At 59.7% G+C, this 16673-nt stretch overlaps 1 protein-coding gene across 1 annotated transcript in view; it reads left to right on the top strand.

Moving 5' to 3' along the window:
• SND1 (staphylococcal nuclease and tudor domain containing 1) overlaps positions 1-16673 on the top strand; it is a 72840-nt gene that overhangs the window by 42908 nt on the left and 13259 nt on the right. Inside the window, exons 12-16 of the mRNA XM_063153591.1 lie at positions 578-678; positions 4869-4979; positions 6687-6759; positions 8257-8398; positions 13465-13574. Of these exons, the coding sequence (XP_063009661.1) occupies positions 578-678; positions 4869-4979; positions 6687-6759; positions 8257-8398; positions 13465-13574 (537 nt within the window). The remainder of the gene's footprint in view (positions 1-577; positions 679-4868; positions 4980-6686; positions 6760-8256; positions 8399-13464; positions 13575-16673) is intronic.

Raw genomic sequence — 16673 nt, 5'->3', positions numbered from 1 at the left:
AGATGAGGATGGGGATGGGGATGGGGATGGGGATGGGGATGGGGATGGGGATGGGGATGGGGATGAGGATGAGGATGAGGGCGAGGGCCTGGCTGGCTGACCCTAGAGATTTGGGCATGGAGAGGATGAGGATGTGGATAAGGGCCTGGCTGACTGATCCCAGGGGTTTGGGCATGGAGAGGATGAGGATGAGGGCCTGGCTGTCTGATCCTGGAGATTTGGGCATGGAGAGGATGAGGATGATGAGGATGAGGATGAGGTCCTGGCTGGCTGATCCTGGAGATTTGGGCATGGAGACGATGAGGATGAGGGCCTGGCTGTCTGATCCCAGGGGTTTGGGCATGGAGAGGATGAGGATGAGGGCCTGGCTGGCTGATCCTGGAGATTTGGGCATGGAGAGGATGAGGATGAGGATGAGGATGAGGGCCTGGCTGTCTGATCCCAGGGTTTTGGGCATGGAGAGGATGAAGGTGAGGATAAGGATGAGGGTGAGGATGAGGACGAGGGCCTGTCTGGCTGATCTGGGCCCTGACTGGGGGTCCAGGCAGTGCCAGCCCTGAGCCATTCCCTGTTCCAGGTGAACGTTTCCGTGGATTACATCCGCCCCGCCAGCAGCGCCACCGACACCGTGCCGGCCTTCTCGGAGCGCACCTGTGCCACCGTCTCCATCGGCGGGATGTGAGTGCTCCCTGCCCTGCCCCGCCCTGCCCACCTGCCCTGCCCACCTGCCCTGCCCACCCTGCCAGGGCTCCGTGGGGCTCCGTGGGGCTGGAGGCTGGCTCGCTCCGCATTGGCCTGGGACCAGCTCCCATTCCCGGCATCCCAGCTCTGTGATCCTGTGGGGTACATTGGGGTCTGGACCCCCCATACCTGCCCCCCCACAGCTGCATCAGTTTTGGGGGATATCAGGATGAGGTTCTCCCCATCCGGCTGCCTCAGGGGTGGCTTTGGAGGAGTAATCCCTGCTGTGTATCCCGGGGTGTTTGTCCTTCCCTTCCCTGATTTTTGTTCTCCATGAGAAGGTTCAGAAGTGGGGCATGTTCCAGAGCAGCCAGAATTTGTGATTTTTCCCCCTCAGGGCACGGGGTGCCGGTGCCTCTGGCACATCCCTGTGGATAGGCCAGGCCCCCAGCACATCCCTGTGGATAGGCCGAGCCTCGGGCTGGCAGCGGCTCCGGGAGCTGCATAGGGAGGATTTGTCATAGGCCCTTGGTTGCTTTCCCAGTTTTTTTTCCCGGTAGCAGCTATTTTGGAAAGCGCCCAAAGCGCTGCAGCGCTGCCTTTCCCTCCGTGATCCAGGGGCTGCGAGAGCTGCGCTTCCCTTCCTTCCCTTCCCTGCAAAACCTGGGAGAGCTGCCTTCTCCTGCTCCCTAATCCCAGCGCTGGGAGAGCTGCTCCTGCATTCCCGGGGTGTTCCACAGCGCCTGTGCCGTTCCCAGGGCTGCATCCCGGGGTGTTCCACAGTGCCATTCCCTGTACTGTGTCCCAGGATGTTCCACAGTGCCTGCACCATTCCTGGGATGTTGCACAGTGCCATTCCCTGTACTGTATCCCAGGATATTCCACAGTGCCTGTGCCATTCCTGGGATGTTCCACAGTGCCATTCCCTGTAGTGTGTCCCAGGATATTCCACAGTGCCATTCCCTGTACTGTATCCCAGGATATTCCACAGTGCCTGTGCCATTCCTGGGATGTTGCACAGTGCCATTCCCTGTACTGTATCCCAGAATGTTCCACAGTGCCTGTGCCATTCCTGGGATGTTCCACCATGCCATTCCTGTACTGTATCCCAGGATATTCCACAGTGCCTGTGCCATTCCTGGGATGTTCCACAGTGCCATTCCCTGTATCCCAGGATTTTCCACGGTGCCTGTGCCATTCCTGGGATGTTGCACAGTGCCATTCCCTGTACTGTATCCCAGGATATTCCACAGTGCCTGTGCCATTCCCGGGATGTTCCACAGTGCCATTCCCTGTACTGTATCCCAGGATATTCCACAGTGCCTGTGCCATTCCCGGGATGTTCCACAGTGCCATTCCCTGTACTGTGTCCCAGGATATTCCACAGTGCCTGTGCCATTCCCGGGATGTTCCACAGTGCCATTCCCTGTACTGTGTCCCAGGATATTCCACAGTGCCTGTGCCATTCCCGGGATGTTCCACAGTGCCATTCCCTGTACTGTGTCCCAGGATATTCCACAGTGCCTGTGCCATTCCTGGGATGTTCCACCCTGCCATTCCCTGTACTGTGTCCCAGGATATTCCACAGTGCCTGTGCCATTCCTGGGATGTTCCACCCTGCCATTCCCTGTACTGTGTCCCAGGATATTCCACAGTGCCTGTGCCATTCCTGGGATGTTCCACCATGCCATTCCCTGTACTGTATCCCAGGATATTCCACAGTGCCTGTGCCATTCCTGGGATGTTGCACAGTGCCATTCCCTGTACTGTGTCCCAGGATATTCCACAGTGCCTGTGCCATTCCCGGTGCTGCATCCCGGGATGCTGGGGGTGGAACAGAGCAGGGTCTGTGTCCCGAGGCCTTTGCCAGGCTGGGATGGAGCAGGGAATAAAGCCTGGCTTGTCCTCCTGGAGTGTCCGCCCGGCATCTGGGCTGGGCTGAGCCTGCTTGGGATTCCGGGCACGGCGGCGCCGGGGCGGGAGCCAGGGCAGGAGCTGCAGCCCCAATCCCAGCTCAGGCACGGGGACTGGGGGGGCTGGAGCACAAACCAGCTTCTCCTGCTGGATCCCTGCTCGTATCCCAGCCTGCATCCCTGCTGGATCCCTGCCTGCATCCCTGCTCATCTCCCAGCCCCTATCCCTGCCCGCATCCTGCCCATTTCCCTGCCTGCATCCATCTCCTCCAAGCTTTGGGCCTGATCCCTGCCCTAGCAATGCTGGTGCATTCCACAGCATCCCAGAGCATCCCATAGGATCCCAGAGCATCCCACAGCTCTCCACAGCATCCTGCACCATTCCATGGCATCCCACAGAATCCTGCATCATCCTCAGAAAAAAAAAAAAAAACGTTCCTAGAAATCCCTAATGCCACATTTCAGGAGCACTCTGTGCTGTAATTCCAGGTGCAATTCCTGGCAGGAATGGGGGATCCCTTCCCTGGGGGCAGCGGGGCCGGGTGCTGCAGTTTGGGATGATTTGGAGTTTGGGGGGTGGGATGGGTTTGGCACCCCTGATCCTGATCCCAATCCCAATCCCAGTCCATGCTGGGCACCGGCTCTGGTGGGATGAAACCCCTTCAAAACTTCCTTTGGGAAAGGAAATGCGGGAGGAGCTTAAAAATTGACATTTTTGCCTTGAAGTTCCCAAATTGGTGTTTTCCAGCCTAAGGAGATTTTTCCCATTGTATTCCCAGTCTTTAATGTGGGATCTGGGATAAACTAGGGGATGCTCCTTCCCTGCAGGCCACAGCTCCAGCTCCATTCCAGAGCTTTGCTGGGAGGTGGGAATGGGGGATTCCTCTGCTGCATCTGGAATTCATGGGCTGGGATTCCTTCTCTGAGCCATTATCTCTGCCTCCCTCCCCCTCATCTTCCTTCCCTGGGTGCCTGGATCAGTCCCCGTGGGAATTCTGAGCCTTTAAACCTCTGAGCCCCCCAAAAATTTGGGCTTTTCCCGGGATTTCCAGCCCAGTGAAGTGTTGTGGCACTGGGAAGCAGCCGGATTTCGAGGCTGGGAGTGCTGGGAATGCTCCAGAGCATCCGGGCTCTGCGGTGGCCCAGGGAGGGGACACTTTTCCACACCCTTTTCCAGGATGCGGCTGGGATGGGGGGTGGGATGTGTTGAGGATGAGGAGCAGGATTTGACTGGGGTGGGGAGAGTGGGATGTCTGGGATGGGGAATCTCAGGGAGCGCCGGGAGCCGCCCTGGCCCTTCCCTGGCCTCCCCCAGCTCCTGCTCCTTCCCCAGCATTCCCGGGGTGCCCATTCCCGGGGTGCCCATTCCCAGTGCTCAGCATTCCCAGTGCTCAGCATTCCCAGGCTGCCGCAGCTGCTCCGGCTGCAGCGATTCCCTCGCTTGCCAATCCCGAATTTTTGATTCCTCCCCCTGCTCCGAGACCTAATTTCAGCTCCCGGTGCTGGATTTGCCCTTCCCCCCGCTCAGGAAGGGGCACGCCCGGGATTCGGGCAGGGATCAGTCCCTCCATCCTCTGGATAGATCCTCTTTTTTGGGGATGCTGAGGGAATTAGTGGGAGGGGCGGTGACTGGAGGAGAATTAGGGAAGTGCTGGCGAAGGAGAATTCATGGATTTGCTTAGAGCAGTGGAATGTGGTGGATTCACCCCTGCCTGGCACAGGCCCCCCCTTGCTGATCCCAGAAATCCCAGTTCACTGGGAGAGGCTGCTCCCAGCCCCTTCCCATGGAAATGGGGGTGGGGAGGTCACCCTCTCCAACCCCCCCAAACTGGTGCCCAAATTATTTGGAAAAAAATAGGATGGTGGAATCAAGGAAATTCCCATGGGCTGGGGGCCGTCACCCCTCGGGTTTGGGGGGAATCTGGGGGTGGTGCCTTCCTTCCCAAACCACTCCCTGCTCCTGGAAAAACGTGACGGGATTGGGAAATCCAGGACTAGGCTCCCATGGGCTGGGAATGCTGAGCCTGCTGGGTTTGGGGTGAGAGGGGAGGGGAGTTTTGGGTTTTGGGGTGAGATTTTTGGGGTGCTCCTTGGAGGCTTCTCCCTGTGGCATGAGCCCAGTTTGGGTCCCCCATTGTGCCCAGAGAGCTGGGATGTGTCACTCCAAGGCCTTCCCTTGGGATGGGGTGGGATGGGATTGGGATGGGATGGAATTGGGATAGGACTGGGGTCTCCCTGCCCCATTCCCACCCCGATCCCACCCCGTTCCCACAGCAACATCGCGGAGGCGCTGGTCAGCAAGGGCCTGGCCACGGTGCTGCGCTACCGGCAGGACGACGACCAGCGCTCGGCGCACTACGATGAGCTGCTGGCAGCTGAGGCACGGTGAGCGCGGGGCTGGGGGCTCCGAGGGCTCCCCTGGGCTCTCCCTGTCACGTCCTGTGTCCCTGTCCTGTGTCCCCTGTCCTGTGTCCCCTGTCCTGTGTCCCTCTGCCCCATCCCTGTGGCTCGAGGTGATTCCCACACAGCTGTCTGTGTCCCTCTGTCCTGTCCCAGCCCGTGTCCCTGTCTGTCCCCAGCTGCGTCTCAGGTGTGCACAGCCCAGCTCCCCATGCAGAGGATCTCATATCCTGGTGCCCCCCATGTACACAGAGATCGCTGTTCCCAGCCTCAGGAGCCCCTCAGGTGTCCCCATGTCCCTGTCCCCCATCCCACGCTCCCCCTGGAGTGGCCATGGACACCCTTCCGTGCCCGGCCCCGCTCCCTCCGGAGGCGGCTCCGTGGCGGCTGAGCCAGGCGGGGATGGTGGGATCTCAGCTCCTCCTTGGCAGCAGATCCCGGCACGGTGCCGAGAGCCGGGAAGAGCAGCTTGGAGGGGGCTGCGGCGCCTCGCCGGGCAGGGCTGGCTGCTGGGAAAAGGCGGCTCGATCCGGAGGGAGCTGCTCCCGCTCCCTCCCAGCCGCGCCCGGGCGGTGGGCGGCCGGCAGATTGCTCGCAGGCTCCTTCCCAGCGCCTGGAATGTGCCTTTTGGGGAGCCTGGCAGGAAGTCAGCGGCTCGGAGCTGCCGAGGGGGCACCGGGATGCCGGGATGGGGTCTGGCACCTGGGGCTGGGTGCAGGGATGGGATCTGGCACCCGGAGCCAGATGCAGGGATGGGGTCTGGCACCTGGGGCTGGGTGCAGGGATGGGATGGGGCACCTGGGGCTGGGTGCAGGGATGGGATCTGGCACCCGGAGCCAAATATGGGGCTGGCATGTGGCATCTGGAGCTGGATACAGGGCTGGGATGAGGCACCTGGAGCCGGATGCGAGACTGGGATGTGGCGCCTGGAGCTGGATATGGGGCTGGGATGTGGCACTCCAGGCATCTGGGATGGGGCACCTGGAGCCAGAGCCACACTCCAGGGTTGGGGTTCAGCCTGGATGTCCCCAGGTGGAGGTGCTGGATGTTCCTGCCCGATCCTGGAGTGGATCAGGTGATGGAGGTGGCTCATCCATGCCATTGGGAGCTTTGGCACACCCCAAATCCAGGATGGTGCTGGCACCAGGCAGAGGAGCTAGCAGCTCTGGGACAATGCCAGGAGCAGCAGGAGTGGGATGCTCTGGGATTTGAGATGAGGTTGTGGTGCAGGGCCTGGAGCAGTCTGGGGGATCCATTCAGCATTCCCAGCTCTTCAGAGAGCCTGGAATCACATCCCAGACCATTGGTTCTGCCAGAATCCTGGCACTCTCCAGCCTTTCCCAGCCCTCCAGGCCAGGCCCTGGGGCACGAGGGGACACTCCAGGCTCCAGGTGGGGACAGAGAGCTTGGTGGCCTCATCCCGAGGGAACATCCCAAGGGAACATCCCAGGGGAGCATCCCAGCCCTGTATCCTTGTGCTGAGACAAGGATCAGGATCCGAGCCCAGCGTTGGGCTTGGCAGCAGCTCCAGCATCCCGCTGGTTCTCCGTGTGTGTTCAGTGCCCTCCGTGTGTGGCGTTCCCCTCACTCCACGCCTGGGACAGCCCCGGTGTCTCCGCGGGCACAGTTTAGGCTCCAGCTCCCATCCTGCCGCACCCGGAGCTGATTCCTGGTGCTCCCTCTCCTCTCCAGGGCCATCAAGAACGGGAAGGGGCTGCACAGCAAGAAGGAGGTGCCGATCCACAGGGTGGCCGACATCTCCGGGGTAAGGATCCTTCCCCTCGGGCACGGGAGGGGCGGGAATTCCGCGGGGCATCAAACGGGATAAAACCCACACCTGCCGTTGTTTTGGGAGCTGATGGGGGTTATTTTTTCCCTTTTTTTCCTTGGATAAATAAACCGCGAGTTGCCCCATAGCCTGGGAACCAGGAATGCTGGCGGGAATGCAGGAATCCGGGATTGCCCCACTCTGCTGAGGGAATTTGGGGATCCCCATACCTCCCAGCAGAGCTCCTTACATTCTCCTCAATTAATTAATATTTTTGAGGATTTCTGTGGAGCCCTTCTATGCTGGGATGGGGAATGGCAGATCCCAGGAATGACGGAATGCTCCGTTAGGGATGGGGTAAATGGGGAAATGGGGCCCGATCTGTCCTGCTGATCCAGGCAGCTGCCCTGTGGGGAGGGACAGGATGGGCTTTGGGATGGATTAGGGGCTGGGTTTGGGGATGAATTTTGGATGCATTTTGGCTGGATTGGGGATGTGTTTGGGATGCGTTTTGGGATATATTTAGAATTTATTTTGGGATCTATTTGGGATTTTTGGATGTATTTTGAGATGTGTTCTGAGATGCATTTGGGATGTCCTTTGGGATATTTTTGGGATTTTGGGATGGATTTTGGATTTTTGGATGTATTTTGAGACGTGTTCTGAGATGTACTTGGGATGCGCTTTGGAGTATTTTTGGAATTTTGGGGTGGATTTGGGATGCGTTTTGGGATATATTTGGGATGTGCTTTGGGATGTATTTGGGATTTGTTTTGGGATGTATTTGGGATTTTTTTTGAGATGTGTTAGGGACTTGTTTTGAGATGTCTTAGGGATTTGTTTTGGGATGTATTTGGGATTTTTGGATGTATTTTGACATGTGTTTTGAGATGTATTTGAGATGTGTTTTAGAGTATTTTTGGGATTTTGGGATGGATTTGGGTTGCATTTTGGGATGGATTTGGGATGTATTAGGGATTAGTTTTGGGATGTATTTGGGATTTTTGGATGTGTTTTGAGGTGTGTTGTGTTTTGAGATGTATTTGGGGTGTATTTGGGATTTGCCTTGGGATGTATTTGGAGATGTGTTTTGGGATGTATTTGGGATTTGCTTTGGGATGTATTTGGGATTTGCTTTGGGATGCATTTGGAGATGTGTTTTGGGATGTATTTGGGATTTGCTTTGGGATGTATTTGGGATTTGCTTTGGGATGCATTTGGAGATGTATTTTGGGATGTATTTGGGATTTGCTTTGGGATGTATTTGGGATTTGCTTTGGGATGTATTAGGAGATGTATTTTGGGATGTATTTGGGATTTGCTTTGGGATGTATTTGGAGATGTGTTTTGGGCTATATTTGGGATTTGGGCTGTGTTTGGGGCGCACAGCCCATTCCCAGCTGGAAGCTCAGCTCCGTGCCCAGGTGTCACACCCCGGGTGTCACAGGGGACAGGAGCAGCCCCCGGGGTCCCTGACGCGCCGTTTCCCCGCAGGACACGCAGAAGGCGAAGCAGTTCCTGCCGTTCCTGCAGCGCGCCGGCCGCTCCGAGGCCGTGGTGGAGTACGTGTTCAGCGGCTCCCGCCTCAAGCTCTTCCTGCCCAAGGAGACCTGCCTGATCACCTTCCTGCTCGCAGGTACGCAGCCGGGAGCGCTGCTGGGTCCCGGGACCGGCTCCGCGGGCTTTTGGGATTGGGATCGGCAATGACGGATCCCGGGATTGGCACCACGGGGTCCCGGGATTGGCACCGCGAGATTGGCACTGTGGGGTTCTGGGATTGGCTCTGCGGGATTCCAGGATTGGCACTGCGGGGTTCCTGGAATTAGCACTGTGGGATTCACTGTGGGATTGGCACTGTGGGGTTCCCGGGATCAGCACTGCAAGGTCCCAGGATTGTCACTGCAGGGTTCCCAGGATTGGCACTGTGGGGTTCCAGGATCAGGATCATTGTGGGGTTCTGAGATCAGTGCCGCAGGGTTCCTGGGATTGACACCTTGGGATCCCAGGACTGGCACTGTGAGGTTCTGGGATTGGTGCCTCTGGGTTCCGGGATCGGCAGCAGAGCATCCCCCAGGCTGACAGGGGAGCATTCCCTGGATTGGAGCATCCCAGGATGAGGGGTGGGTCACAATTAACGCTGGAGCCACCTTGAGTCAGGCTGGGAGGGGTGGGGGAGGTTGGGATTGGGGAGGGTGATCCCACCCTAAAAACTTGGGAGCAGGTGGGGAAGCACAAACTGGACAGAAGGGAGGGAATGAATGCTGGGATGGGGATATAGATGGGGATGAGGATGGATTGAGAATGAGGAGCAGGACAGGGATGGGGATGGGAATAATGATAGGATGAGGATCAAAATGACAGTGGGGATGAAGATGGGAATGGGATGGGGATGGGGATGGGGATGAGGAAGAATTCCATCAGCGTTTAAAGGATTCAATCCTAGGATCAAACACTGGGAAAGGTGGGAGTGTTTATCCTGGGGGGAGCAAGGATGGAGTCAGGGATTCTTTGTCCATCCCTTTGTTCCCAGAATTGGGAATGTGTCCTGTCTCTGTCCCCCGTGGACACCAGCACTGGGATGGCCTTTGGGAAGTGGGGGCTCCATCCCTACTCCCAGTGATGCTGGGATATCTCCTGGTGCTGTGATCCCTGCTCCACAGGGGAGTCCCTATTCCATGGGCATCCCTGCTCCATGGGCATCCCTGCTCCATGGTTCTCCTCTTTGGAGATCCCTGCTCCATGGGAGCTCCTGCTCCATTGGGATTCCTGCTCCATTGGCATCCCTGCTCCATGGTGATCCCTGTCATCCCTGCTCTTTGGAGATCCCTGCTCCATTGGGATTCCTGCTCCATGGTCCTGCTCTATGGGAATTTCTGCTCCATTGGGATCCCTGCTCCACAGGAATTCCTGCTCCACTGGGATTCCTGCTCCATGGAAACTCCTGCTCCATTGGGATTCCTGCTCCACCCTGCTCTGTTCTAGAAGGGATGCATCCCCAAGACCATCCCATCCCATAGAATCCCATGATCCTGGCGGGACCTTCTGGCTTTTATTTTCCCTGTTTTTTGTTGGATTTCTCCCCGGTGCCATTCCCAACCCTCCTCTGCCAAGCCAGGAATAGGATAAATATCCGCCTTTTATCAACGCCTGCCTTTTTTATGGATATCAAATGCAAATGAGCACCAGAAAGAGATGCCAAGTCCCTTAAAATGTGACTCCAGGGATGCTCCCGAGGGAGCTCATCCCGGCTTTCCAGCTAAAATAGATCCGTCAGAGCACTATAAATATGTGCAAATACAGGCGCCGGTTTAATCCCGAATTCCTCTCTCCCGGCAAAACTCGGGAGCCTGACGCCTTCCCGGAGCGGGGGCTGGGGCAGGGAGGATTCCCGAGGGATGAGGGGGCACCTCTGGGGATGTTGGAGGGGCCAGGTGCCTCCACGGGCTCCAGAATCTTCCCCGGGAGCTGCGGGACTGGGAGGCGGGGATGGGAATCCGGAGTTTTTCCCTGTGAGCATTCCCGGTGTGGAGCTGTCCCAGGGCTGCTCCCGCCGGGATCTGGAGTGGATCCTCAGCATTCCAGCCCCACTCCCGCAGGTCCTGGGTGTCCCCTCCCTCCGGCCCACCTTCCCTGCTCCCAGAATCCATAAATCCTGTGGGAGATCAGTCAGTCCCTGGCGCTCGGCCCCGGCACAGCCGATCCCGGCCCGGAGCCATCCCAGATCCCGGTGCTGGCTGTGGCACAGCGAGGGGACAAAGCGCTCACATCCCTGGAATCAAGGCTGCAAGGGTCCTTGCTCCAAGGGATTCTCCCTGAAAGATCTGTTCTGTCTGTTCCCACTGAGGGCTGGGGAGGAGTTCCTCCTGGAATCCTGGTGCAGGATCCTGCAGGGATGCTGTGGGATGCTGTGGGATACCTTGGGATGCTCAGGATATCCCAAGAATGCTCTGGAATGTCCATGGGATGCTATGGGATACCTTGGGATGCTCAGGATATCCCAGGAATGCTCTGGAATGTCCATGGGATGCTATGGGATACCTTGGGATGCTCAGGATACCCCAGGAATGCTCTGGAATGTCCATGGGACACTGAGGGATACCTTGGGATGCTCAGGATACCCCAGGGCTGCTCTGGAATGTCCATGGGACGCCGAGGGATACCTTGGGATGCTCAGGATATCCCAGGAATGCTCTGGAGTGTCCATGGGACGCCGAGGGATACCTTGGGATGCTCAGGATACCCCAGGGCTGCTCTGGAATGTCCATGGGACACTGAGGGATACCTTGGGATGCTCAGGATACCCCAGGGCTGCTCTGGAATGTCCATGGGACGCCCAGGGATACCTTGGGATGCTCAGGATGCTGCAGGGTACTCCGGGACGCTGCGCAGTTCTTGCCTCCATCCCTCCAGGGCTGATTCTGGATGGGAGCAGCCCCAGACCTGCCCCCTCCAGCCCCGGCTGGGCAGGATTGTGCTGGAACTCTCTGGGAAGCCCAGGGGAGCGCAGTGGCTGCAGCACTTGCAGCCGCATCCCTCATTAATCCGTCACGGCTCCCCGGGAAGCGCGGCACAGCCGCGGATTCGGGATTAGCTGCTATTTTTAAAGTGCTGGAGAACTTTTCCGGGTGCCAAGCGTCCCCTCCCCGCTCCCGCCGGCGTTCCTGGGGGGATGAGCGCGCCCAGCCCAGCCTGCGGAGCTTTCCCTCTTCCAGAACCTTCCCGCAGGTGGCCGGAGAGGATCCGGAGCGGGATCCCATCCCCGAGGAGCCGGGAGCTGGTGGAGTTGAAGGATTCTGCTCCTTCCTCAGCTCTTCCCTTGTTATTTTGAGGGAAAGAATCCCGTTGTGGCCCACGAGCCCCTTCCGTGGAGGAGGAAGGGCAGCTCCAGCCCCTCATTCCCATTCCCAGTGCGGCACTGGGGGATGCTCCTTGCTGGAGAAATTTGGGATCAGTGCTGGGTCAGGATCAGAGCCAGGGTCGGGATCAGAGCCGTGTCAGTGCTGGAAGGAGAATCCTGGGCTGATCCCGGATCTTGGGGGCGCCTGATGGTTCCAAATCAGTAACAAAGATCCCGGGATTTCCTGCTCCCCATCCCACATTCTGCCGTGCTTCCCAGAATTCCCCTTTTCCTGAAATCCCCCTTTCTGTCCCCATTTTTGGGGACAGAGGATGTGTGTGCCGTGAAGGGCAGGGACAGGGCTGGGAAGCTCCTGCTGGATTCCCTGGAAATGGCTTCCCTTGGAGGCAGCATGGCCTGGGAATGGGGACTGGGACGGGATGGGATGGGGATGGGAATGGGGAAGGACGTGGTGGCACAGGGACATTGTCCCTCAGGATGGGCTCTGGGTGCTCCCAGCTGCTCCGGGCAGGATCTGTGTCCTTGTGTCCCTGGGTGTTGGTGACACTGACACGGCCCTGGGGAATGTGTCACCTCCTCACTCGTGGCTCCAGCTTGGAGCTGTATTCCCTGCACTTCATTCATTATGCAAATTATGTAAATTATCATTAATAATGCAGGACTTCCCTGTGCTCTGATCTGGAGCAGGGGGATCCCGCGGGCAGCGGGAGAAGGGGGCAGGGGAGCGGCTGTGACAGAGGGGTCTGGGTGGGGGGGCTGGGTGTGTCCCTGTGTCCCCATCCCTGCGGACACATCCCCATGTCCCCATTCCTGTGTGTCCCCATGTCCCTATCCCTGTGTGTCCCTGAGTCCCCATCCCTGTTTGTCTCCTTGTGTCCCCATCCCTGTTTGTCCCTGAGTCCCCATCCCTGCAGACACATCCCCATGTCCCTATCCCTGTTTGTCCCCATGTCCCCATCCCTGCTGGTCCCAGCCTGTCCCACAGCTGTGCCACCCCTGGACCCTCCCAGAGCTCCTCACACCTCCCTTGTTTCCAGTGTCCCCTTCCCTCCCAGCCCTTCCCAAGTTGCCATTCCCAGGGTGCCATTCCCAGTGTGCCCTTCCCTGGGTGCCCTTCCCTGGGTGCCATTCCCGTGGTGCCATTCTCTGGGTGCCATTCCCTGTGTGCCATTCCCCGTGTGCCATTCTGGGGTGCCATTCCCAGTGTGCCATTCCCCGTGTGCCATTCCCAGGGTGCTATGCCCAGTGTGCCCTTCCCTGTGCGCCATTCCCCGTGTGCCATTCCCCGTGTGCCATTCCCAGTGTGCCATTCTGGGGTGCCATTCCCAGTGTGCCATTCCCCGTGTGCCATTCCCCGTGTGCCATTCCCCGTGTGCCATTCTGGGGTGCCCTTCCCCGTGTGCCATTCCCCGTGTGCCATTCCCCGTGTGCCATTCCCCGTGTGCCATTCTGGGGTGCCATTCCCCGTGTGCCATTCCCCCTGTGCCCTTCCCCGTGTGCCATTCCCCGTGTGCCATTCCCCATATGCCATTCCCCGTGTGCCCTTCCCAGTGTGCCATTCCCTGTGTGCCATTCCCAGGGTGCCATTCCCTGTGTGCCATTCCCGTGGTGCCATTCCCCGTGTGCCCTTCCCTGGGTGCCATTCCCTGTGCGCCATTCCCTGTGTGCCATTCCCGTGGTGCCATTCCCCGTGTGCCATTCCCGAGGTGCCATTCCCCGTGTGCCATTCTGGGGTGCCATTCCCCGTGTGCAATTCCCTGTGTGCCCTTCCCTGGGTGCCATTCCCAGTGTGCCCTTCCCAGGGTGCCATTCCCAGGCCCTGACCCTTCCCCGTTGTCCCGCAGGGATCGAGTGCCCGCGGGGTGCCCGGAACGTGCCAGGGCTGACGCAGGAGGGGGAGCCCTTCAGCGAGGAGGCCACGCTGTTCACCAAGGAGCTCGTGCTGCAGAGGGAGGTACGGCCGGAGCCGGGCGCGGGGCTCGGGGGATCCGGGGGCATCCGGGGGGATCCGGGGGCAGCAGCTGTCAGCTGAGATCACCCAGAGATCCTGGGCATACCAGCGGTGTCCTCTGGGATATGGAGAGATCCCAGGTGTCACCAGCACATGCCAGGTGATACTGAGAGATCCAGGAGATCCCTGGGGATACTGAGAGTGCGCTGGGCAGGTGCAGCACGCATGTGGGGATGGATGTGGGGTTGGGTTCCGGATGGATCCCCCCTGTTTGAAGCTGCTCCTGTTAACGTCTCCGAATATTAAAATTCCCTGGAACTCCTGTGATTTCCCTGATTGCAGCTCCGGAGCTCGGGACCCATTTTGGGTAATTTTTCCGTGATTCACAATTCCGAGGTGGATACCGGATCCTTCCCCCCCGTGACTGTCGCAATCCTGCTGAGCCAAAATTCAGGGACTGATGCCCCCATCCAGATGTTGGCTCTGGTGCAGATGTGGGCATGGATAGAGATGGGAATCATGGATCCAGATGGGATTTATGGATCTGGATGTGGCTGTGGCTGCAGACACGGTTGATGCAGCTGTGGACCCAGCTGCAGTTGTGGGCATGGATCCAGATGTGGGCAAGGATACAGATGTGGTTTGTGGATGCAGATGTGGCTGCAGAGATCCAGGTGCGGGCTCGGTGACAGCTGTGGCCCTGGATCCAGGTGTTGCCATGGATGCCAGATGTGGTGGACACGGGTGCAGTTGTGGCTGTAGACCCAGATGCAGGTGTGGGTCCAGATGTGGATGTGGATCCAGATGTGGCAGCAGCTGCAGGCCGGTGGTGCCAGCTGTGGGGCATTGGGAATGCAGGGGCACAGGGGTGTGGGACATGGGGATGCAGGGACACAGGGACATAGGGACATGGGGACATGGGAACATGAGAAAACGGGGGTGTGGGGATGCAGGGACACAGGGGTGCAGGGATGCAGGGACGTGGGAATGCAGGGACCTGGGGACAGGGAAACACAGGGACAGGAGGACACAGAGGTGTAGGGATACAGGAACGAAGAGAAACAGGGACACAGGAGGACAGGGACACAAGGACATGGGGACACAGCGGTGTAGGGATACAGGAACGTGGAGAAACAGGGACACAGGGACACGAGGGCACAGGGGTGCAGGGGTGCAGGAACATGGAGAAACAGGGACACGGGAGTCCGGGGACACGGGGACACTGCAGTCGTCCCCCTCCGTGCTCAGCATCTCGCGCTGCCGGGAATTGCTGACCCGCATCCCAAGGGCTTCGCTCCGCTGCCTCGGCACATTCCGGAGGCTCGGGCGCTGCACCTGCCCGGGAACGCCGTGGCGGGGAGGCCAGATGGGGCCGGGGCTGCTGCCCAGGAATGCCGCGGCACGGAGGGCGCGTGGAGGCCGGGACGCTCCCGGGAACGTCGTGGGGAGGCCGCGGGAGGATGGGCTGCTGCCCAGGAACGGGGCGGGGGGGAGGCCACGTGGGGCTGGGGGTGCTGGGCAGGAATTGGGGGTGCTGGGCAGGAATTGGGGGTGCTGGGCGGGAATTGGGGGTGCTGGGCAGGAATTGGGGGTGCTGGGCGGGAATTGGGGGTGCTGGGCAGGAATTGGGGGTGCTGGGCGGGAATTGGGGATGCTGGGCAGGAATTGGGGGTGCTGGGCAGGAATTGGGGATGAACAACAGGAATTGGGGATGCTGGGCAGAAATTGGGGGTGTGGGACAGGAATTTGGGATGCAGGGCAGGAATTGGGGATGCGGGGCAGGAATTGGGGATGCAGGGCAGGATCTGGGGATGCAGGGCAGGAGCTGGGGATGCAGGGCAGGAATTGGGGATGTGAGGTAGGAATTGGGGATGCAGGGCAGGATCTGGGGATGCTGGGCAGGAGTTGGGGATGCAGGGCAGGATCTGGGGATGCAGGGCAGGAATTGGGGAGGCAGGGCAGGAATTGGGGATGCAGGGCAGGGTCTCAGGATGCAGGGCAGGAGTTGGGATGCAGGGCAGGATCTGGGGATGCAGGGCAGGAGCTGGGGATGCAGGGCAGGATCTGGGGATGCTGGGCAGGAATTGGGGATGCAGGGCAGGATCTGGGGATGCAGGGCAGGGTCTCAGGATGCAGGGCAGGGTCTCGGGATGCAGGGCAGGGTCTCAGGATGCAGGGCAGGATCTGGGGATGCAGGGCAGGATCTGGGGATGCAGGGCAGGGTCTCGGGAGGCAGGGCAGGGTCTCAGGATGCAGGGCAGGGTCTCGGGATGCAGGGCAGGAGTTGGGGATGCAGGGCAGGATCTGGGGATGCAGGGCAGGATCTGGGGATGCAGGGCAGGGTCTCGGGAGGCAGGGCAGGAATGCCGTGGCAGGGAGGCCGAGGGAAGCCGGGTTGCTGCCCCGGCCGATTCCCGGCTCCGGCTGCGGTCCCGGCGCGGGTGCCCGCGGTTCCCACGGTGGCCCCGGGCGCGTTCCCGCCGGCAGCCGAGTCCCTGCCCACCCCCACAGCCGTGGGATATTTTTATCCGGCGGCTCCGGCTGCTGCTGACTCACGGGCCCGGAGCCGCCGCTGACGAACCGGCCCCGCGGCGCGGGGGGCAGGCGGTGCCGGGACGCTCCGGCGGGATCGCGGCTCCCGCAGCGCCCGGGAAGGGCCGGGGACCCCCGGGAGCTGCCGGGAAACTGCCCCGGCCCCACCACATGGTGCAGTGCCTCTTGTCTGCCGGAGATGTGGGTTCCAGTGGGTCAGTGCTGCCCTGATCCCAGTCCCAATCCCAGCACGGATCCCAGCATGGATCCCAAACCTGATCCCAGTCCCAATCCCAGCACGGATCCCAGCCTGATCCTGGCACTGAGCCCAATCCCAGCCTGATCCCAACCCTGATCCCAGCCTGATGCCAGCACTGAGCCCAATCCTAATCCCACCCTGATCCCAGTCCCAATCCCAGCACGGATCCCAGCCTGATCCTGGCACTGAGCCCAATCCCAGCCTGATCCCAGTGCTGATCCCAGTCCCAGTGCCAATCCTAACCCTGATCCCAATCCCAGGGCAAATCCCAGCCCTGTGCTTGGAGCGTGCACCGTGTCCCATTGCATTGT

Source organism: Melospiza melodia, chromosome 4, assembly GCF_035770615.1.
Source record: "Melospiza melodia melodia isolate bMelMel2 chromosome 4, bMelMel2.pri, whole genome shotgun sequence".
Classification (NCBI taxonomy): Eukaryota; Metazoa; Chordata; class Aves; order Passeriformes; family Passerellidae; genus Melospiza; species Melospiza melodia.
This window is presented reverse-complemented; position numbering and strand designations above follow the sequence as displayed.